Source organism: Leuresthes tenuis, unplaced genomic scaffold (genome assembly GCF_036924035.1).
Source record: "Leuresthes tenuis unplaced genomic scaffold, fLeuTen1.0.hap1 SCAF_23, whole genome shotgun sequence".
NCBI lineage: Eukaryota > Metazoa > Chordata > Actinopteri > Atheriniformes > Atherinopsidae > Leuresthes > Leuresthes tenuis.
In genome coordinates, this window is record NW_027325377.1 from 6,148,270 (window position 1) to 6,171,849 (window position 23,580).

Genomic DNA, 23,580 nt, shown 5'->3' on the forward strand with positions numbered 1-23,580 from the left:
GCCGATAAAGGAGGAGACGAGGTGAACTCTTCCCTCATTTCCTTGTTTCCTAAAGGACATGAGTGTTCCGTTCACACTCGTCCCTCACGTTTCTGACCCCACCCCTCACCCTACCCCCTCCGCCTGCTTAAAAAAAAAACAACAAAAAAAAACATAGCTGAGCCAGGAGGAGGGTGAGAGAAAAAAAAATGAAGTCAATTATACAACTCCCCGGCTTTACGAAGCTCCCTCCTTTCCTCCTCCTCTATGCTTTACTACTACAGCTGGTGGCTGCGCTGCGGCGCTCCGTAGCCTTCACCGGGTACACCGGCTCCAGTCCGTAGGCATGTCGGCCGGGGGCTCTGACGGGACGGCGGACAAACCGGCAGGTAGGGGGGTTTGGAGGGCCTTATGCGGTGGATAGAGGTGTGGTGTTGAATGACATTTAGATACTTTTTATATCAATCACTAGAATTTTTTTCTTCTTTCTCATGCAACATGAATACCCAGTGCTATATTTTCAGACGTTACTTCTTTATTTATTCTTTAAAATAGAGCCTTTAGTACCTCGCGGAACTACACTAGACTCACGTTGGAGTAAGTTAGGTTTTACTCGAAATACTTGTTTTTTATCCAACGTTTTGTTGACAGCACACGCGACCGCTGACTCGTGACGAAAGGAACTCCAAAGTAGCTTTTTGGATACACCAACGCTCCCACACAGTTGTCCATTTACCCGGACACTAAAAATGCCGGTTGCCGGTGAATTGTCTTGTCGCGCGCTCAGTCGACTGCAGCGGTCTGTCCATTCATCATTCCGTACTACGTGCTCGTCTCCGGGGGGATGCGCGTGGAGGATGGCGGTGGAGCTGGGTAGGGTGGGGGAGCCTTGTTGCTTCTTTTTCGGTGGGGAATACTCCTAACAAACTCGACTAGACTTTGAAACACGTCACCATTTCCACAAGGACGCATTTCCCCTTTATTATTATTGTTGTTATTATTAGTTGTAGTAGTAGTCGTTGTCGTAGTATTGCGATAATTACCTACTTAGTTAATTTGTTAGCCATCTTTCCCAACCCGCTTAAGTATTTTAGAATATTTGATTAATTGACCACCGAACTTGCCCTCGAGAAGCTCAGTAAGTCACATGGCTTCATGAGTTTTGTCAGGGTATTCTTCCTCATTCGGCTTCTTCTGAATTTGGGTCAGTAGATCAGTAGGCTACAGCAGCGCTGCCTTAGCTGAGCAGCAGAGGGAGGTAGTCGGTTCTTGCCCGCCTCTGAGCACCTCAACCAGACCCAGAAGACCAACCAGGAGACCAATGGAAAAGGATGAAAACCTCCCAAGCCCACATAGTGAGCTAAAGAACAAATGCTAGAGAGGAGCATTTTATTTCTGATAACTGTGTGCCATCATTTATTTGTATTTTTTGTGCCTGACACCATTTTTTGACATCCATACTTATATCTGGGTATGAAGGAAGCCAAACGTAGGAGGAAAACTTCGCACTAGCTGGTATAGATATTAGTCCTATGACCACTGGCTCTTACTATGAGAAGAAACTATGTGGAAAAGCCAACAGTCCATTGTAGAACAGCACCTGCAACATGACCTTCTGTTCCATTGCACATCCATTGGTTTTGAAAGCTCTAAAAATGAAACATTTAAAGCACAATTGTTTGTATAATCTTCCATGGCAAGTCTTATAAACACACTTGGTTTTGTTATCTTTTAAAACCCAATAGCTTTATGTTAAGGTGGAAAAATTGGTTCAGTTTCTGTCAGCACAGTTTTAGAGCCAAACATGTTGGTCAGTTTCTGCTTTGGAAATAAATGAAGAACTTAAATGGATCTTACCTCTAATTTTACGCTGTATATTTACAGAAAAAGTGGATTAGTCCTGATACATTTCTAATACTAAAAGTGACAGCGATAAGTCAGCTCTGCTCAGTAAAGTTCTTCCTCCATATGAACAGTTCTGTACTGAAATAACATGTAATTTATAACTGATTACTCACTGTGACAGCTTCAAAGTATCATAAAGTCTTTGGTACACTGTCTCTGGAGTTTTGGTTCTTGCACTGTTGCTCTTTCAACCAGAAACAACCAAGAACATACTGTACTGTTCTGCAACTGTGTAGGATTTCATGCTTGACTTCTCTGTATCAATCCTAAAGTCCAGCACTCGTGCTTACGTTTCTCGGGGCTCTGGAATAATGTGACTGTGTCCCACAGCTGCCTCAGATTGTCAAATTTCCAAGCACACCGACCTCACGCTGTGGTGAACAGAATGAAACAAGACACTAAATATTCAACTTCTGCAGCATGATTTCCTCTGATGAACCTTGCCTCTGAAATGATTTCAATAGCTGAACGCGTGAGAAGATGAAGATACTTTCTGCTTCTTTGCACTTCTGGTTAGATGCTGAACGGCTCAGTACTTGTACTCTGTGCAATGACAGTAAAGTTGAATCAAATTTAAAAGACAAAAACAAACAAACCCACCTTCGTTGTCCACCTGAGCGAATGTGCACTTACACAAAACTTCATATGCAACGCACATTATTACAGAATAAGCCGCACCGGATTATGAGCCGCGGGTGTCCTATGAGATATTTATGAGATGTTACACGTGAGGATTTTTAAACTTTTAATTAAATGCATATGGTAACATGATATGGTTCCTGAACAGTGCCTGTAATACCGATGGTTTTAACTTAAATACCTATGGTAACGCACAAATACGTGACGTAAATGCCTTTTGCCTGCAACACGCTGGTAAAAAAAAGAAGACAGTAGCCTACCAGGAAAAGTGATTGATCGCCTTCTTCATCCATCAAAGTCATCTTCCTCAGTGTCCGAATTGAACACCTCAGAACTTCGTCACTCACTTCAGTCTCTTCTCTCACAATCTCATCTCAGATTGATCGCCTTTAATTTAAAAGCTGCATCCTATGCATTTCTTCATCTGTTTCCCATGTTGAGGGTGGGTACAAATGACCAATTTACAATAATCTAATAGTGTTTGATTTATTGCACAATTTCATTGGACCACTACTTTTGATTTTATTGGTCTAATGTTTGAGGCAAAATGTTTTTGGCGGCATGAAAAAAAAGAGAAAAAACATATATTAGCCGCACCGTATTATGCTCACAGTCTTGGAAAAAAGACTAGCGTAGCGGCGTATAGTCCGGAATTTCCGGTAGTTTGGAAATTGAATGAAATAGGGGATGGTGTTGAGAGCTTCTTCCACTCGTCCTGTTCTCGGTTGGTCCTGCTGACCTGCAACAACGCTTATGGGTCACTCTGAACACACTCCACATTCCAATCAAACATGCAAACGTTTAGGTTTTGATGTGACACACACAACACGGCATTGAGCAGGACAGCTAAGCGGCCTCTTCCAGTTTCCCTACAGCTCCTGAAGCTACCAGCAACCACCGATGCATTGAGCTGAAGGTCACCAGTTAGCATTGATGCAGGTTCAACCGTAACACCGGCTATCCAACAATGATATTGGACTTTATCCAAATTTTGGAACACCAAAAGGTCAACTGCTGTCTGTGTGTGCAGCTAACATAATCATTCGGTCAGCCACAGTATCTACAACACTACAAACAATAAATATTCATCACCGACTGTGTTATTCTGAGCTAAGTTAGCAGTTTGCTTTAGTTCACCAGAAATCTCCTGACAGGGAGCCATTATCTCTCACAAGAAGTAGGGCAGAGCCAGTTGGTTTTGTGGATTTATTGAGAGCTGATTGGTTGACACTGTTTCTCGTAGATGACCAATCATGCTTTAGACCAAGGTTAGTAACGCCCACCTTATTACCATAAAAAAAGGGTGAAGAAAAATGATAATGTGGAAAAGTGGGAAAATAAATATGTATAGATTAGGAAAAGTGGATCAAATAAATTAATGAATACATGTGGAAATACATGACTAAATAAAAGTGGAAATGAAAAACAAGTGTGGGAATAAAAAAAATAAACGTAAGTAAAAAGTAAATACATAGATAAATTAAAAATGGAAAAACATATGTATTTAATTATTTATTTCCTCATATGTCTATTTATTTTTCATTGTTGGTACAGGCGTTGGAAGAAATGGTGTTCGAACAACTACAAAAAGTGAGATGACATAAATACGGCTCCTTCATCTGTTTATTAACAGGCCGTTGAACTCTTTGTAAAAGCTGTCAGCAGAACATGGTTCGGCATTTTCTTTTTTACTTTCTAAATTTGCTGACGACACTTTATGTACGCAGTGTTTTTAAAGCTGTGTGTATTATTTCATAAATAAAAAAAAGATAAAACAAAGTAATTGTGATACTGGAATGAGGCAGAAAATCTACAAACCTATTGAGTGCTTAGATTCAAGTTGTAAAACTCAAAATTCTAAAAGCAGATCAGAAGCTGTCTGCATGTAATAATTGTATGTAGGTTAACACAAATTTAGTCTTGATTTTAGCATTTTAAAGTGGGGAATATAAGATTTGTTAGAAATGATAGTTCAATTAAATTAAATTCAAATATACTTTAATAATTCATAAAGGGAAATGACTATATTGCAGTAGTGGTTTTTATAGGCAGGAATGGCCTGTACTGCAGCAGACTAAACACACTCAGTTGTGTGTGTGTGTGTGTTTACTGAACAGTGTTGTGTTTAATGATGTTAGCTGCGATGCTCAGTGTGTGCTCAGTGGGGATTGTTGTCCCAGTGATGACTACTTGTTGTCATGCTGAATTGGCATTATGAAGATAAAAGTGCCAACTTCTGTGTAGTCTGAACAGTTGTGAATCCATTTATTGTTTTTTTTTATACTGGCCTTGTGCTTTGGGAGCTCGCGCTGGTTCATATTGTTTTGAAGTGGGATATAGCGCTGACATTACGTGTGTTATAGTGACTCCTCACTGTGTGTCATCAAAATCCAAATCAGGTCATTTTTTGTTCGCCATCAAATACCTTGAAGTTGTTCAAGTGGGATTAAATGTGCACGTGAAGACACAGAGGTGCTGCTGTGCAGTGTCACCAGCAGTGTGCTCGTGTGTTTGGGTAACATGGTATGTCACATGCTGACCTGCAGGCTTGGCCTCTCAGTGCTCCTGTCACGACGGGTGCTTTCTGGCTCAGGCGTGACTCAGAATGCCGGCCGTCTGATCGTGTGCTTGGCTTGGCTCAAAGCAGGAGGCTTTGCTTCCTAGATGTCATGCCAGTAAGCTGGCAGGGGTCACGCAGGTTCCCAACGAAACATTTCCTGAACGACAAACAGGAAACACTGTGTGACAAGAGAAGGCAGCGTGTTGTGCAGCATCAGCGGTGGAGAGTTTGTGGTGGGCAGAAGGGAGAGTCAGCAAGCCCTCACTCCCTCACTCCCACACTCCCACACTCCAAATTTGTGTCAGTGATGACCCACTAAACTCCACTGGAGTGATTAAAGGAAATGATGTCAAAATCATTCAAATTCACCCCACTTCTGATTGAATTCTCTCGTGAGTTGGGCTTGTTTGTGCCTGAGAATGGGATCCCTGTGACCTTTCAGACTCATTCACTTCTAAGCTTTATTCACACAGCTTAACACTGGAAAAGTGGAGGATAGATTTTAAAGCTCAAAGCCTCTTGTAATTTCTTAGTAGCACAGTCAATACTAAAAAAAAATGCTACAAAAAAGATCCAGTAGTTTTTAAATTGATCCCACTTACTTTTCTCCCTTTAGAGAGAGAAAAAAATGGAGCATGTGAGTCATTTCTGGTTAACAGTCACGTTGAAAAGCTTTCTCCACTTTTATCTGCAGTTTTTTTCCCCAAATGGATGTCACAATTTAAAGTATGCAGTCCTGACAAGGAAGTAGGTCAGTGTTACAGCATTATATAAGCATTAGGTAAGCCCATACCCCATTTACTCTCACGTGCCTTTTAAACTTCCTAACTGTCAGCACTGATAGGGGTTTGGCGCCGTTCAACGGCAGCTTTCAGCCAATGCATTGAGAATTTGCCTGGAAACAGATGACTACAGAACAAGACTGAGCTGAGGCATTATCAGTGTGATTCTGTCTGTGTGTGTGTGTGTAGTGTGTATGAGTGAGGGAGGAGAGGGTGGTTTTACCAGTTTTCCACAGTCCCATAGCTGAATATTCCAAACTGAGATATAAGCCTTTTATGGTAACTGCTCCCCACTTCAAAAACTACTCCTCAAGATGTCCACCTCCTGCTGCCAAAACAGCTTGGAGACTCTACAAGGTCCCTGAATGTGTTCTGTGGTATTAGGCAAATATGTTAACAGTAGATCCTTTCAAGGAGAAATAATATGGCTTTTTTTTTATTTGATTTCCTGAGGTTTTGATGAAATGCCTTTCGCTTGCTTTGGTCTTAATACCATAGAATTGCAGTACAAAAGCTCTGTTTCCCGTTACGAATTTCCATCTCTCATCAGAGTAGCCAGTGTTAGGGTATGGAGCGACGCATCGGACTCCACTGCACCCCCCTCCTTCACGGGTTATGCCTCTTTTGAAATCCGTAATAAGCACTAACCATGGAGCATATGCATATGCATACAATAGGACGGAGCATACTGTAGTAGGCCTTAGAGCTTACACACACACAGCAAACTAACGAAAGAATACTTAAGTGGCAGTTTTATTTGTATAGTATAGTATTTGTGAGTATTATTACCTCTTGTGTAGTTTGGCCACAACAAGTTGGCACTGATCTCACTTTTGGGCACAGTTTTATTGCCGGTAAAATAGGTGCAGAGAATAATGGATGATCCCTGGATTTATGATGTGTGCTAGGCCATAAATGGCATATGGACGCTGCCATTGGTTCCCTGTACAATGTTCTGAGTGGGATGTTAGCGAGATATTTTTGACATGCATAAAAAGTTGTTGTGTGGTGTCCGTGTGACGTTGTGAATGAGATATATTGTACCTTAAGGGGATTTTCCTCTTTTGGCGCAGTAGATCCCGTTTTCTTATTTTACCTGTAGGGGTAAAAATGGACTCCTGGCTTTCAGTTCCCAGCAGTTTAACTTTATAATTTTGAATGTCCTACAAATAATGTCCCTGTAACAAAAAGGGAACCCTATACAACAACGTATGGAGAACTTCCTAGGATCCTTTTTCGTTTACTGGGATGAGACATGAATTCCCTCATGGATCATAAATATTTTTCCATACTTCCCACACGTGCTGAATCGAACGGTGCTGTGAGGAATTCAAGGGTCAGTTGAACACTTTGATCTATTTGTGATCTTCTACAAACCATTACGAAACAGTTCCTTTGGGGGGCATAATTAGACTTAAAGAGGCCATTGTGATTTGGGAACAATGTTGCCAAAAGCCTGCAAAAATGTTTAGGTTGCTGGTACAATGAAAGTGACATCCAAGTGAATACCAAGACACAAGGTTCTGCAACATATCATAGCTCAAAGCACTACATAGCCTGTATTTGTACAGGCGATGCATGTCCTGCTGGAATTTCTCTTTTATGTTAACAACGCTCTTGACTGTTCAAACGACATAAAAGGATACGCTACTCATTAAACCAGGAAATTTACTTTCCTTGTTCCATTGTCCAGGTGAACATAGAGATCTCGGATCTGTGTAGTCATAACAATGTGGCCATTGTCAAAGTTACTCTGATCCATACACCTACCTATTTTTCTTGCTTCCAGCAAAGGCCTCGCTGCACACGTTCTGCTTGATAAATCCCACCCCTTGATAATTGGGATAGAATCATTATATTCACTCTTCCTCTCAGTGGTGTGAATTTTGTTGCAGATCAGTGTTAATCATGGAAATTATGATTATTTATAGCAATGGCAATTCTAAACACATTAGCTCTAACCTGTTAGCTTGCTGTAAACTTCTGCCATCTGTTCCTCTCACTCAATGTACCGCAGTGTGCTAAAGGCTGGAGGATAATACAAAATTGTATGCTCTTTGATACAAATAGGCGCTAAATTAAAAATAGACAATAAACCCTAACTATTTCCTGTAAATATTGATGATACTTTTGCACTTTTTCTTAATAGGAACGGCAGTTTCATCATCCTTACCTTGGTAATTCAAAATGACCCCACTGGTAGAGCAAGGCCCAATCTCTTGGCCCTACCCTTCCGTTTGCAGGGATAAGATGACTCTTGTTTCTTGGGGATCAAGGAATAGTGGTAATTTAGCCCTTCAACTTGGCATTGGGGGTTATCTGGATTGATCTATGACCACTACTCATTACTGTAGTCTTCAAAAGAAAAGGGGCACCTATGCCTGCAAAACAGGGCAATGTGGAAGGAATGGGGATTAAGCCTTGAAGCCAATCCCAATCCCCCCCATTTATAACTTGGCCCTACCCCACCCAAATAGCCACCAGCACTTCATTTGAAGCGCTAGATGACCACTATCATCTGACCATCCCTAAAAGGAAAGGGACACATTGCCTTGGCAGAACGATGGGGTTGGGAAAACCCTAACCCTAACTTTTGATTTATTTCCTCATTCACTCATTCATTTGGTCATTCTTATTTTAAACGTATTGCAAGACTGCACTATTAGAGAGCTTTAGGTTATGTTAATTTATAGTCTCCCGCATCCCTGTGATGGTTGTTTTCTTGTATCAGATCGAGCTGCAGAGGAGGATGGGCTGAGCCAAGCAGCATGCTTGATGTCAGCTGTCGAACTTCCAAGGAAACGAAAGGGAGATATGGAGGGGAGGTCAGACACCCATGTACAGTAAGAGTGTTTTGTTGTTTGTGAAGATTCAAAAACTTGGTGTCATCTTACTCAGATATTTTTCATAAATGTGATACTTGTAAAAGGCACACATTGTCCTTATGTCATTTTAAATTATGCACACTGTCAATTTGATCTTACAGGCAAAGTCTTGACCTCCAAATGGACGATGACCTCAGCAGGTACACTGACCCCTGAGCTTCATATTATCATAAGTGAAGATACAGGCATTAGATTAAAATGGGTTATTTTATTCACAGATCGGAAGGGGAGGATCAGCAAGTCAAGATGAAATGTTTCAGGTGAAATTCTATATAATTATGATGTCCATAAACTTAAAAAAAGCTGTTTTGGAGCTTCGATTTCTCCTTTTTTTGCTATATAATTATTCCCTAGAATAAAAAAAAGATAGAAACTGGTAGTGAATATGAAGTCTTCTTTCAAGTTACGCGGTATAGACTGCTTTAAAGATGTCTGTACCCACAGGGAGCCTCACCGCCAGATTGAAAAGCGTCGGAGGGACAAAATGAACAATCTCATTGACGAGCTGTCTGTCATGATCCCTGCCTGTCAGCCCATGGCTCGAAAACTTGACAAACTCACCGTGCTACGGAAAGCTGTACAACACCTGAAAGCCCTCAAAGGTAACTCATTACCCACCACCTGTCAATTAAGAACACCAGTGATGAGGATTTTGCTCAGTCTGAAAGCTTATCCTCCTGTGTTTTCAGTTGGAACAAGCAGCGCCTTTACAGACACCACCTGCAAGCCTTCCATCCTGCCTCATGATGACCTTAGGCACCTTCTGCTCCGGGTAGTTGCTCATGTACAACCCTGACTAGTCTGGTTTGATTACATACATGTGTATCTCTGTGTTAATTTGCCTATTTATATATCTCGCAGGCTGCGGATGGTTTTCTGTTAGTTGTAAGTTGTGACCGGGCGAAAATCCTATTCATCTCAGAGTCTGTCTCCAAGATCCTCAACTTCAGCCCGGTGTGTTTTATTTCTGTCACACATTTAGCTTTTTTGCTCTCTCATTACTTATACTGGGAGAAAGAGCAAAGCTGCAGTGCGTTTTGTTACATCGATCTGGTCAAGCTGCAAAACATTTAACATAAGTGTGACTCGTGTATTTCTCTCTTTTGAATTTCTAAAGTTTTGCAGAAAAGGCGTACACTGAAGCCCCAAAACAAATAAAACTGAATAAAAGTTGTAATATGGTTCGTGATGGAAATATCTGACAAAAAAATTAAAAGAAAATAAAAATGTATGTGTCTTAATCTTTTAAGTAAACATTTGAAGGAGCTATCAATTAGCCTTAGCCTATTTCAAAGTGTACTTTTTTACCTGGCACCCCTTTTAAATGCTCATAGAAAAATGATGAACCTAACAGGAAACTGCGTGTTTGTGCTGATGAATATAAAAAATTATTTTATCTTTGTGCCATCCAGCACAACTTGTGAAGTATTTCAGTAGGACGTCTAGTTTGTGTGTACAGGACGTGTGTGTTTATGTAGCGGTTTTGAGAGCCAGTAGTCCAGGAAAAGGATATTTTGATACGATACGTGACAGTCACTTTTAAATCAAGGCACAATGTTTTCCTAACCTTTACCACCTTGTTTTAAATACCTAACCTTAACCAAATAGTTAAGTAAAATACAGTAAAATACTGTATAATACAGATGAAATAGCAAGTGAAAGCAAAAAGAACACTTAGAAATAAAGTTATTTGAAAGCAACAATGACTGAAAGCAAAATAAACATTTCAAAGAGAAGTTACTTGTAGGTGACAAAGATTAAGATGGGACGCAATCTTGACTCTCTCTTGGCAGTTGGGTGCTTTGTGCCATCCCTCAGTCCCTTTTTTTAGCCTGATAAAAGTGATGCAACATTCAAAATGTGACTATTTTATGAAATGCTACGACACTGTGTTTAGTTATAAGTAAAGATAGCCCACAGAAACTCATGCCTGTAGACAATGAATCAATAGAAATCTACACAACTGTTTCACGGTTTGCCGTGTGACTGCTGAAAAAGCTACACAGAGGGAAAGAGAAAAACTCTAAAAGAGCAAAATGTGTTCTTTAAAAACATGTCTTCAGCTTAAAATGCAAATATTCGGATAAAATAGTGTGTCATGGATTTGGCATGTCACGTAGCACGGTGCATTCATAGATACAGAATGTCTGCTCAGAATCCTTTCCTCCTCCTTTGGCCTTGCCAACCTTAATTTTAGCTATCCAGTTAGCTAACATACATTCCAGCCGAAAGACCTTTGTCACTTAAGACATTTTGAATTGTCTGTAGTTGTTTTCGACATTATCAAATATGACTGTTTTTCCTGCTCTGGAAAATCAAAAAGTTTGCTGTGAAAAAAATCTTTTATCTTTGCTCATAAAAAAAAAATTAGATGCAGCGGGGGTGCTAACAAGCTAAAAGGTGGTTTGTGTCAGTGTGTTTGGTTACTTCTTGAAGTTAAGCTTAGTTTTCCAACTGATACATAAAATATCTAGTTCACAGAGTGGAACATTTAGCAGAGGAAGTGCTAGATGGTTTCCACAAGCATTGGTGCAGTAAACATTGGAGAAAAGAAAATGGAAATGATGTTTTATCAGCTATACACGTGCACTACATCAAATAAATGAAAAAGTAACTTCAGAACAGCTGAAATGAAAAGTTGAATAAATGGAAAAGAAAGAATACTTTATTAGTCATCAACAACTCTGATCTGATAACTTTTTTTTAAAACAAATTTTCATTTTTTGGACCTCCTTTTAGACTCTGCATCTGCTCTCTGTGGAGGCATTAAAATGCAAAACACAAGAAAATTTGTGACAATATAACGAAACAGAAAAAAAGCGACAGAATAGTTCAAAAGTAAACATCAGAAAAAACACGCACAGATTTTCAGAAAAAAACAACAAAGCAGCAAACGTTTAAACGTTTAACAACAAAAAACAACAGAATTGTTGGAAAGATAACAAGAAAACCAAAAATAGATATGAATTTTTTCTACATAAACACGTTTTCTGTTTCATAAGTGTTCTGTGGAATATTGTGTTTTCTGAATTTACATCTCCGTCTTCACATAAATTGTCGTGAACACATAATCGTGTGAAAACAACTTATAAATATGGAAAAGAGCTTACATAGGTGTATGCTTTTATTTACAGTTGGATTTGACTGGGCAGAGCTTGTTTGATTTCATCCACCACAAAGACATCAACAAGGTGAAGGAACAGCTGTCATCTTCAGAGATGCTTCCTCGCCAACGCCTCATTGATGCAACAAGTAAGACTGCTGACAAAAATAACAATTAAGGATAACTGATTGCCATGGGAGCAAGATTAATTGAAACAAATTGAAAATTGGTGTGAGTCACAGTCACAAGTTCCATTTTCTTTTGTGTGCAGCTGGAGTTCCCATCCAGTCGGAGCCCCCCGTCAGGATGTCCCACCTGACAACTGGAGCTCGGCGATCTTTCTTCTGTCGCATGAAGCACAGTCGGGTTGCTGGGAAGCATGAAGACAAGCACTCATTGCCTTGTACCTCTAAAAAGAAAGGTCGGTAAAGACTAGAGTTGGCTCCCCCCTTACTGATGACACATCAGGTTATAGTGGCAGTGCGGCACGCCTGTGTCGTACATGTGACATGTTGGCTGAAAGCAACACTGCTTGTGGGTGGGAGTGTGATTGTTAGGCATGACCGAAACAGCTGATGTTTATCAGCTAATACAAGTGGTGTGTTTTCTCTGAAAAGAGACAAGTTCATATGACCACCAGTTGCTCTGGTGCGGCTCAGCTGCTCCTTTTATTCAGTGTCCTGTGGTAGGGAAACTGAATAAAAACGCCTTCAAAAACTCCCAGAGCATGCAAGAAGTATGCAGTCTTTTGATTCTCAGGTTTTACGTATCAGATCATAATAAAGAAAACCATTTAGTCCGTACCAAGTCGTATAATTAAGTAAATACAACCTCGCACTAACAGAAACACATAACATTTTACACCTTGTCATAACTTAGTTAACAAAAAAACATCACCATCATGTTTTATCTAATGGCCAACTTGAGATGAATGTGCAGTAAAACATGCTCTGCTTGTTCTGGAGGCTATGTGGGATAAAAATGGTGCTGAAATATTTTCTAAAATACAGAAAGTTGTCTTTTCTCTGAAATATGACCTCAGAGACAGTTTAGATAAACATAACATGTGGAGAAACACAATGACCCTCTCAAATGCACAGCTCCCGACATTTTGTTACCTCGCCCTATTGAGAGCACTTAATTTAACTGATTCTGTGCAGCTTTGAGAACAGCTGTGTTAAGTCTTAGGCCCAAACAGATGAAGAAGATGATAGAAGATGTGTACCAAACACTTTTCTCTGCAATGTGGTCAGTATTTTGACTGGAGGAAAACATGTAAATGCAGTGACCATTTTATGCCCTGCTTGCATCCAGGAGAATACAAAATCAGAATCTGAGATCTGGTGCCTGAGGGCTGGTGTGAATGGGTTGTGATCCTTCTTATTCTTTCTCCAAATGCTGCAAAAATAGGTGAGACTTAGCAGGTATAAATGATAGTATGTTGCACATTTTCACCTCTGCAGGCTGGTGCATATTCAAACCAAATGAATGAACTTTTTTCCATGTAGGTCAGCTTTAATGAGTGACTTCCTATTGGGAAGGATTCAGTCTTTGGCTTTTTTTTCCTCATATAAGATGCCACAATTTGAAAAACATTGTCCTGCGCAGGATCAGTGTAATCATTGTGTAACCACAAAAAAGGAAGATGGTCCAAACTGAACTTCTGTAAAAACTGACAAAGACAGCACAAACTGGAGGCTTGGTGGCTGGTGGCAAATCTCAGAAACTGCACTACAAAATCTGCACTACAGAACCCTTCTTACTTTTGAATTTTACTACAAGTCAACAGTTTTACTGACTTTTTTATTTGATTTCGTATTGGTTATGATCATGTTACATTATCATGCTATTATCATGTTATTATCATGTAACATTGCTAATCACATAAAAACAGTCTATTAAAAGTTTTCACAAAAGGAAACTTTTATTGAATCACGAAATACTTGTTAATTTGAACTTTCTTTTGTTTCTGTACTCATGCGGGGAACTGGTTTCACCTTCAGCATTAAAAATACCTGCAGTTTACTATTGATTATTTAAAAGGGACAGATTTTACAAAGTGATTCTTACAGCTAGGGTTAATCTAAATGTTTTTTTTCTTTATTCCCTCCTTTGTTTTTTTTAGTATTTATAAATTGAAAATGTAATATTTTATATTTGGACAAAAGTAGAATTTTTTGATATGCACAAAATCTCATTTCCATTTTTTCTTTTAGTTTGAACTTTTCTAAATTCTTCAGATTTTTAGATGGCCTGGTTTAACCTTTTTGAAGTACCACTCAGCTAAGAGTAGTTGATGAAGCCTAATAGCTGTACTGTATCTTGTTTTTTTTTTAGAAAGAATAGTCATGTATTTTTTAGATATCTTAGTATTAAGAGGTCTTCAGATTCTATGCTGATTTTAGAATAAATATAGTAACAAAGTTAAGTTTTTAAAATTGAGGAGAAGCTTTAAGGGAGTCTGCAGCTGATATTTGTAGAGGGAAAGGCAGGGCCAGGGCTGCGTCATGAGTGAGAGTAGAGCTGCTACTATTTATATGTTGTATCACAGTTAAAAAGTTACTGGTTCCTATCTATGTTTAAGATTAAGACTTTATTGTCATGTAGATACACGAAATACACAAAATTACTCCTCTGCATTCAACCCATCCAGGTTGGACCTGTTGAACACACACATGCACAGGGTCACACACTCATGGACACAGATGCCACACACTGGAGCAGTGCGGAGCCATTCACAGCACCGGGGGGAGCATGGGGGTATGGTGCCTGCTCAAGGGCACCTCGGCCATGGCAAGGAGGTGGACTGCCACCCCTCCAGCTGTCAGTTCACCAATCTTTGAGCAGTAAGAGTGGGACAACCCACTCTCACCACTGAGCCACAGCCGCCCCTCGTTTAGTCTGTCTTTACATCTTTTAAGAGACAGATTGAGATTGTGTAAATGGCAGATTTGGTCCCTGGGTTGCTAACGGAATAGGCTTGCAATAAATTGTATAATGTAAGATCACTTTGAAATTTGAAAATATATCTTCCAATGTTGCCATTTAGCTTGGCTTATCAGCCTAAAAGTTCTATACTTCAGTTTGAAAGATACTAAAGTGAATCATAGAATAACATATTTCAAATTAATGGTGCCCTCCTGTTTCCTCTGAGGCAGAAGTTTACGAGGTGATCCCAGCTTTAATATGATACAGCTTGAAAGGTAAGAGTGAGTATTCAGAAGGAAACTTAGAAAGCTGTCGATACGACTCCCTTATGTTCCACCGCAAAACACACACATGTAGCACCCTTATCCAAATAGTGTCAATACAGAAATCTTATAATTCAAACAGTAAAATGGACAAACACTTGGGTAATAATAGCGAAATGCACCTGACTTTAATAATCATGCAACACAAACAAGATGAGATACATTAATTTAAGAAATTACACAAGAATCTTATTTCTACAGTGATCCAAATATATCTACCTATACCGATCTACTACTACTACTAATAATGATTATAAAGTATTATTTGTAAGGCACTTTTCTTAACAATGTTGCAAATTTCTTGAAGAGAGGAAAAGGTGGTTTAGGTCAAATGGTGTTTGCAAGAACATGATAATAAAAATGTTTTTGAAAGTTTTGAGGAGGGATGAAGATAGCTGGAGACTGACTCCACTGGGTAGGGTTCCACAAAATGGGGGCTCTAATAGAAAAGACTTGATCTCCCTTTGTAGTAAACTGTAGTTAGTGAGGCACAATATTCAGATCTCAAAGACTGGGAGGAAACATGCCAGGTCAATAAGTCTGAGATTTATTTGGGGGCAAGACCATCTTTGTCTTTGAAGATGCGCAGAAAGATTTTGAAATCAATACAAAATCTAACAGGGAGAACAATCCAGAGAGTCCCAGTAATGAGTCTAACTGCAAGAGCCCTGACTGACTTACATTAGTCCTGGGGAGAGTAGACTAAAGAGTGCAAACTTTTTAGATAGCAGCAGCTGAAAGAAATGACATGAAGTGAGATTTGCAAAGCTACTGGGTTCTGTGGCTTTTCCTGGAATGTACAACTGAGTGTCATCCATCTAAAAATGGTAAAGTACATTAGAGTCTTGAATAAGCTGGCATAGAGATAGCATGATGGGGGAGAAAGGACTTACCACTGAGGGATGTCACAACTGTGCCGAATATTTAAGGAGGAAAAGGTGGAAAATGTTCTGTTGGTGAGGAATGAGTGTAATAAATGAAGAAATAAGTCCTTAATTGCAGTCTAAGACTCTTAACAATGAAGATGATGCTGTGGTCGACAGCCCAGCTGGGCATCATTATTATTCTTAAGAAATACCATTTGCATTAATAGATATTTTGTTCCGAAATGTTAAAAAAATGTTTTATCTGTCCACAGACACATACAAATACTGTACACTCCACTGCACCGGATACATGCGGAGTTGGCCAAGCAGCCAGCTGGACCCAGATGGTGACCCCGCTGACAAGGAAACCTCCAGCCTGAACTGCCTGGTGACGGTGTGCCGCCTCCTCACTCATGTTTCCCACCAGCCCTCCAAAGACATCAACATCAAAGCCACTGAGTTCATTACCCGCTGTGCAATCGATGGAAAGTTCACTTTTGTAGATCAACAGTGAGTGTCCTATGTCAAACTACATTCACCTACACCTTTAATCCTCTATGGATTTGCTCTGAATACACGGTTTCGCTGAGAAAGGAATGGCAGAGGCTTGTTGTGGTGAGGAGGCCTCTGAGCGTAACAGCATGAGATTTGTCGATTCAACTGTCAGTGGATATAATCCTTTCTGTCTTTGCCGTTGTTTCTCAGAAGAAGCAGTGCATCTTGATGGACTCCTCTAATTTTTTGGGAAGTAATTACACATTACATGTTTTGTATTTCGAAGTTTATATCTAATATTATCTCATTTCTCACGAGTGTGACTTTGAAATGGTACAAGAGAGGCTCTTTTGCAATTTTCACTTGGCGCTGTTTATCTTGGCCCAATCCCGAGAAGCGACGAGAGACTCCGAAGAAGCCACAACTGCTAAACTCTGTCTTTACCCTCTCTTTTCCTAGAGCTACAACAGTCATTGGTTACTTACCGCAGGAGGTACTTGGCACGTCGTGCTACGAATACTTCCATCAAGACGACCTGCAGCACCTTGCAGGGAATCACAGGCAAGGTGATGAAGCAAAACCCAACTTAACCCTATGTTATAATGATAAAAGTGAAACGCTTAGTTGAAATAACTGATTCTTTCTATATAATTCTTTCCACGGTGCTTGGTATGACACTCATGTCCTCTCTCTGCAGTTCTTCGAAGCAAAGAAAAGATCGAGACTCAGCGCTACAGGTTCAAAACAAAATATGGCTCCTATGTTTCGCTCCAAAGTCAGTGGTTTAGTTTCACAAATCCATGGACCAAAGAAGTTGAGTTTATCGTGTCTTTAAACAGGATTGTCTCGTAAGTATGTATTATTTCTATAAGTATGGATACAGTAGCATTACTGGAAGCGGGAGCGCTTTGACTCCTCATGTTTAACATATGATTAAACAATTCTAGTTATTACACTCTACTAGAGTCAAAAACTTGTTTTTCCTGCTGATTTCATATGTAAGTCAGTACTTACATATATACATTGACTTAAATAAAGAAGCACAAATACTCCTTTGTACCAACAGGGGACCTGGTCACACAAAAGATAATGAAGAAGCAGGCAGCTCAAAAGCACTTCAGGGTAAGAAATGCAAGCCGCACTTTATACTCACGTATATTTATGTCATTTGTGTGATTTCTGTTTCATTTCTGCTTTTTCAGAAGACACAAAGCAACTACCAGAAATTCTCGGCCTCTCCGTTGGTGTGGGCACAATGATCTACGCTGGCAGCATAGGGACCCAAATCGCCAATGAGCTCATTGACTCCTACAGGTACACTCCATAGTATCATGTAGACATTAAAGGATGAAGAGAGCTTTTTCTAAACAAAATGACAACACCCTCTTTTTTACTAACAGGGCAAACTCATCCCCATCAAGCGGAGCGTCAAGCCCATTTGGCTCTATCCAAGAGAAATTTCCACAGACCAGCAGGAGTGTAAGTGACTTTCTGGAAGTTACCATATAGTTCCAACTGTGGACTTTTGGACTTTTTGCAATGTCTTAATGTATAACGGCTTGTTGCAGGCATCCAGTGGTGAGGAGGGAGCAGGCAGCTCTTCACAGTCCCTGTCCCAGTCTGACTCAAAGACAGCAGCAGGTGCTAGCGGTGAAACGTCACAAAGCACAGGTAGCCTCAGCTGGATAATCTTAAGTTTATCTGTTCATCTCTGAGTAAGGGAGAATAATTGGGGGACTGGGCGGCATTCACAAAGACTTAATTTAACGTTAGTAAAGAACTCTAATTGCTACAATGCTGATCCCTCCCGTGTTTGACAGCTGTGGGCCCTGAGCTCTGGCACTCTAAATGAAAACAAACATAAGGGCAAATGCAGGTCATCTCTAAGTGGCCAAATCTATTGCTTTGCGTGATTTAGAATGCGTTACTTACTTTAGATTCTTGCCTTTATCTAACCAAAGGCTCTGTATTAAGGACTATGGTGTTGAAGTTCCAGTATGTAATATTTGTGTGCTCAATTGACAGAAATGTACTAAAACAGTCATGACTATGTTTTAATTTGTGTTTCTTCTCGTGAAAAAAGGTCATTTTTGTGTTTTTATCACATCATAAACCAAAAGCTTATGCTGTAGTCCAAGAAAAGGCAATCCATAGACTCATTTTAGAACAGGCCTCTCATTCTTTGCACTGTCCAGTTTATCCTACATGTTTGAGACAGATAGGTGGGGGATTTTCTGTTTCTTGCAGTTTACAATCAATGCCACCAGATGTCCCTACATCCCAAACATTACCTTTAACGTACTATACAGCTCTTTGTAAGATGACCAGCCAAAACCTAACAATAAAAGCCAGACTATAAGAGCTTGTGAAATAGAGTTTATTATCATGTATCCACTGCAATAGAATTACTTACCAAATTTAAAAAATAGAATTTAAATCATGGTTGAAAAAGGGCAGTTGATCCTTTGAAGAAGCTAAAAATAAAAGGTGGCTCAGTTCTCGTATCATCTGTATTCTCAGTTAACTCAAAACTACTTTTTCGTACAATGAGAAGGCAAGTGTATTGGAAAGGCCAACCTCCGGATGCATACATCTTAAAACAGTAAAACCTCTAAATATTTTACTGTCACCGTTCCAAAAACAAATCCATCTGTGACATCTTCTGAACATTTTCTATCAGTTTTACCGACGTCCTTGTACCCTTTCTTGGACATACATTGTGGTCTGCTCACACAAATTCTGCATTCAGTGCCAAATGGACACTACCGTTCCGCAGTAAAATAACAGAAAACACTAGAATTCAGAGGTGCAACTTGGGCCACGTGAACTTCATGTCTGTTAACAAGTGTGTGTTGCTTATGGATAAGCAACGAAACACTCCTGGTGGAAGCCATGGCATAACTTTGTGTGTGTAAGACATGGTGGCAAAAAGGTGTAATTTAAAGTTCTCTCCTTCTACTTATGTGCTACAGTGAATGCAGTCATATAAACCAGTTGTTGATGTGCCATTGTAAGTTCAGTTTGAACTCTTTGTCAGTTGCTTTGGTTTCAAAACCTGTTGGGTCACTGAAAATTGACATCGCCTCCAATAAAGACAAATCTTTTAATGTTGTAATGTCACGGGCTACATGTCACCAATGGGAATTTTAATATGCCTGTAATTATGCATGACAAATGACACAAGTTGTGGGAGTGGGCCCTAACACTTAAAGCTTATAGTAGCTTCAGTGGTTGGGTCCTTCCATATTAAATTAAAGTCCTGCTAATCTTAAAATTTCAATTTCATCTTCAAAAAGTAGGTAAGAAGCAGTGATGCAGTATTTCTTAAAACATAGATTTTAATCAACTTCAACCAAATTTTTAGACCTAATTTACTCTTCTTTTATGGCCTGCTCTTGAAAAATAAATGAGTTAATAATTTACTGTTAAAATAGATGCTTTTATACCTCTGTGGCAGAAAAAGACAATAGGTATTTGACACCTGGGGTCTCTCCTCACACAGACCTGGCATTACCATGTGATGCAGTAGGAATCTACGCTGTACATTAGCATCTAAATTCCAACTGAACAAGGAAAGAGCTAGGGACAAGAAGATTAAAAAAAAACGTTTCAAAGTTCTGCTCTGTTTGGTTTCACCTAGGTGAGACGTCCCAGCTGGACTTGGAGAACATGGTGGTTCCGGGGCTGAGCAGCTTCAGCAGTGATGAGGCAGACATGGCGGTCATCATGAGCTTGCTGGAGACGGACGTAAACATGGGTCAATCAGGGGACTTTGAGGATTTACACTGGCCTTTTTAGAGGGAGCTAAGACTTGCGGCCCCTCTCACTCGCTCTTGTGCCGTTTCTTGCCATTTGCAGAGAACTTCACCATTCTGCTCATTTTGAAGTGAAAACTTATCTGATCTTTCGCATTTAAGCCTGCTGGACTTAATTGTAATAACACGGAGATGGAGAAGTTTTACACCAGAACTCTGCCGACAACAAGATGGATTTTATCCTTCGGGCCGCAACATGTCACACTTTTAATTTAAAAGGAAATTTAGTTTCTTGTAGATAATGTGACCCTGTTGGTCCCCTGGTCCTTTCTTGAGGGAAAATGAGATTAGAGTGCTCCTGGAGCCTGTTTTGAGTCAGTGTCTTCCTCAGTGACACCTTAGCATCTGAAGGGGACCTAAACCAAGACTTTCCACGACAGAACAATGTATTTGCTCTCAGCCCTCAGCAACCAAGGCATGAAGAAGAATCAGACTCCTGCCATGCACAGTGCTGTTGAGAAACTCCTCAAACCGTTGACGTTTGTGTATCCTTTGGTACACAGAGATGACTGTCACTACAAGGTCCGACTGTTTTTTTTTTTTTACTGTTTTTTGAAGATCCCCATTTGACAAATTTCAAGAAAAAAAAAAGAAAAAGAAAAAAAGGAAGGACGTCTATCCTCTATCCTCTTCTAACTGAAGAGAAGTTTGCTGATACAGAGGGGCCTCTGGCCTTGTGCCATCACCACTGGTCCAGTTACATTCCATTTTGATCATTTTAGATGGTACAACCACACAAATTTTACATCAGTTCATTAATATTACCGTAGAAGAGAGGAACCAGACAATGGCACGGTGCATCAGAATACAGTACTAGAGTTGTCTTGTAGTTAATCTTTGAAAAGGCAAGCATCGAGGCACATGGTAGATTTAATGATTTCAGAATGAGTTTCACAAGACCAACTAGTGGTATTTTGTAATATTCATGAGAACTATAACCTGCTTCATGTCCAACAGAGTCAACAGCGAAAAATGCTGTCATTTTCCATTTGTAGAGACTATGGATCGGTATGATCTCTTTATTTCTCACATTACCACCATTCGTTTCGTGAAAGCACTCGAGCAGCATGTACAAATGTGTGCCTTTTCTTGCAAGAGTGTAAGTCTTTGGGCCACATTTTCAGTGGCCATTGCAATTTCACTTTTTTTTTTTTCCCCGTGGACAATGCTTTTGCAAAATAAGTCCCCTATCAAACTGCAGCTTCAAAGCATCAGTAGGTGATGAGGGAAGAGCAATGTCGGCCTCTTCTGACTGAGAAACTTTGTATGGATTGCTGAGAAATGTTGACTTAGCATTTATCTGTGATTTCTGCAAAAGGTAAAACGGCCAATCTTTTTGGATTTGGATTATAACGGCTTATTAACGGCTTATTAGCGTCCTTAATGTTTAGGACAGTCACTATTTCTTTGAAGTTAAAACGAGGGGAGATTTCGAACGTCAGTACCCCATTTGAATAAAAAAAATGACAGTCTGCTAGTGTTTCAGACCACAGGTTGCATAGACGAATCCGTCAGACCTGTAGAAGTTGTTTTGCCTTCTGATCTTGGGTTGCCACCCAAGTGAGGCAGTGGAGATGCCACATATAAGCGAGACAACATTTGAAAGCTTTTGAAGAATTGCATGTTTATTTCAAACTCGTCTGAACTTAATTTTCAAAAAAGTGACAGCCTTATCTGGTTCTAGCGTTACAGAGAAGCCGCCCTCCACTACTGAGTCCGTTAATGCAAAAAGTGGGACTTAATTTGGAATCACTTCTGAATTCTGACACCTAATTATCAGAATCACATTAATATTTCAACTACCAAAGACCCTACAAACTATATGCAATGTATCATTTTGAAGAAGTAAAAGTTCACTCTAAATGTTGATAAATGATGCCGAAATGTGTGGTTTGCCACTAGTTGAGCTTCTACTGAGCTGATAAAGCACTTTTTGTACACTCCTAGTCGTGTAGAATCTTAACATTACCCGACCATTTAAGCAAAGCCAATAATTAGCAGGCTAAAATGTATGTTGCACATCATCATCTGGCACTTAATGACATTTGAAATGACAGCTAATGCTATGAAAAAAATACAAGGGAATGTGCTCCAAGGCTTTACAGGAACTGTTTATGATAACATAAATACTTGAATATTGACTCTTGTTTATACTGTCAGCCCCCAGATAAGGAGTAGGCTGGTTACCAAACGACATCCAAATTCTGTCCCACCACCAGACTGAAGAAACCTATCAATGAAACATCTTTATTTTCAAAGGTTTAATGAATCCAAACAGCTTGTCACAGAAAGGTATTTTGTCAGTGGTTTCAGATTTCCATTCGGGAGAGGGAGTGCGAGGGAAAACCACATCTATCAAGAGGAAGCAGAAAGTCTTTACATGAAGGATTTTATACAAAGTTTGCCTGACTGAAGGCTACTAGAATGCCCTAGAATGTTTTAACATATCCCATCTTTAGTGTGACCCACTGAACACCTCGGAAAATATGGAGGACCCATCAGTGATGGTAGAATGTTTTCTAGTGCTAACAAGAGTCAGGTCAACGTGTTTTCATGTGTATATCCTTCCTGTTACCCCCAAATAGTATTTGAACAGCCTACTGTTGCACAGAAAAGTTGGGATAGGATTTGTGTTGTCGAGAAGACAATCATTTGCAGTCTCTGAATGTCAGCGTACCACAGTACCCTCTTCTAAAATAAAACTCTACTTTGTAGCATCTCAACAATTTTTAACAAGCAGCTGTTCTGATGGAAGGCAGTTTGGAGACATCTTCATTGGCTTGAAAGAGTCAGAATGTTTAAGCAAGGGATGAAGCACCAATCATGAATGATCATGTCATCAAACTACTGTGAGCTCATCAGCTGGTCAGTATAAGCGAACCCAAAAAGTGAAATCTTATTGATTACAAAACAACCCCTGTATTGTACTGTTGACTGATATTAACAATGTGAGGCCATGTGATGTGTGGATTTTAGCCTAACTTCAAAACTCGGGTTATATCACTGGTTCCTCAAATCTTGAAATTCTGATGTGATTACATTGCCTTGAATACATGTAGCCTCTGACAAGGTTTAGCTGTAAATCAACAGTACTGCAGTCTTTATGGCTTCAAAAGCGGAACTGACAATATTTGCTGTTGCCATCTGTGCCATTTGAAGTGGACACTAAAGCTTACTGAACATGCCCTGCTTTCTAAAGACAAAATGTCTGATATTTGTATGTAATAAATGTTGTCAAGTGTCTGCTGTAACAAGGAATTTAAGCTAAAGTCTTTGACATTAAACTAGTATTTTTCAGAA

The 23,580-nt window shown here is 39.8% G+C and overlaps 1 protein-coding gene across 1 annotated transcript; it reads left to right on the forward strand.

The window, feature by feature from the left end:
• The first annotated feature begins 72 nt into the window (after positions 1-72).
• On the forward strand, positions 73-23,580 carry LOC140282600 (basic helix-loop-helix ARNT-like protein 1). Its single transcript, XM_072377086.1, has 17 exons — positions 73-368; positions 8,597-8,708; positions 8,852-8,890; positions 8,969-9,010; positions 9,195-9,352; positions 9,440-9,522; positions 9,612-9,704; positions 11,885-12,002; positions 12,125-12,274; positions 16,243-16,480; positions 16,925-17,031; positions 17,163-17,313; positions 17,532-17,587; positions 17,668-17,779; positions 17,866-17,944; positions 18,034-18,136; positions 20,106-23,580. The coding sequence occupies exons 1-17, from the start codon at positions 326-328 to the stop codon at positions 20,261-20,263; spliced, it is 1,842 nt and encodes a 613-aa protein (XP_072233187.1). The 5' UTR covers positions 73-325; the 3' UTR covers positions 20,264-23,580.

What these genes read in the sequence shown, in the direction of transcription:
- LOC140282600 (XM_072377086.1), top strand. Translation starts at nt 326, where the DNA reads ATGTCGGCCGGGGGCTCTGACGGGACGGCGGACAAACCGGCAG. An exon ending in ACGCCTCATTGATGCAACAA is followed by an intron (nt 12,003 to 12,124) that starts GTAAGACTGCTG and finishes TTTTGTGTGCAG; the next exon opens with CTGGAGTTCCCATCCAGTCG. An exon ending in CAGCTCAAAAGCACTTCAGG is followed by an intron (nt 17,588 to 17,667) that starts GTAAGAAATGCA and finishes CTGCTTTTTCAG; the next exon opens with AAGACACAAAGCAACTACCA.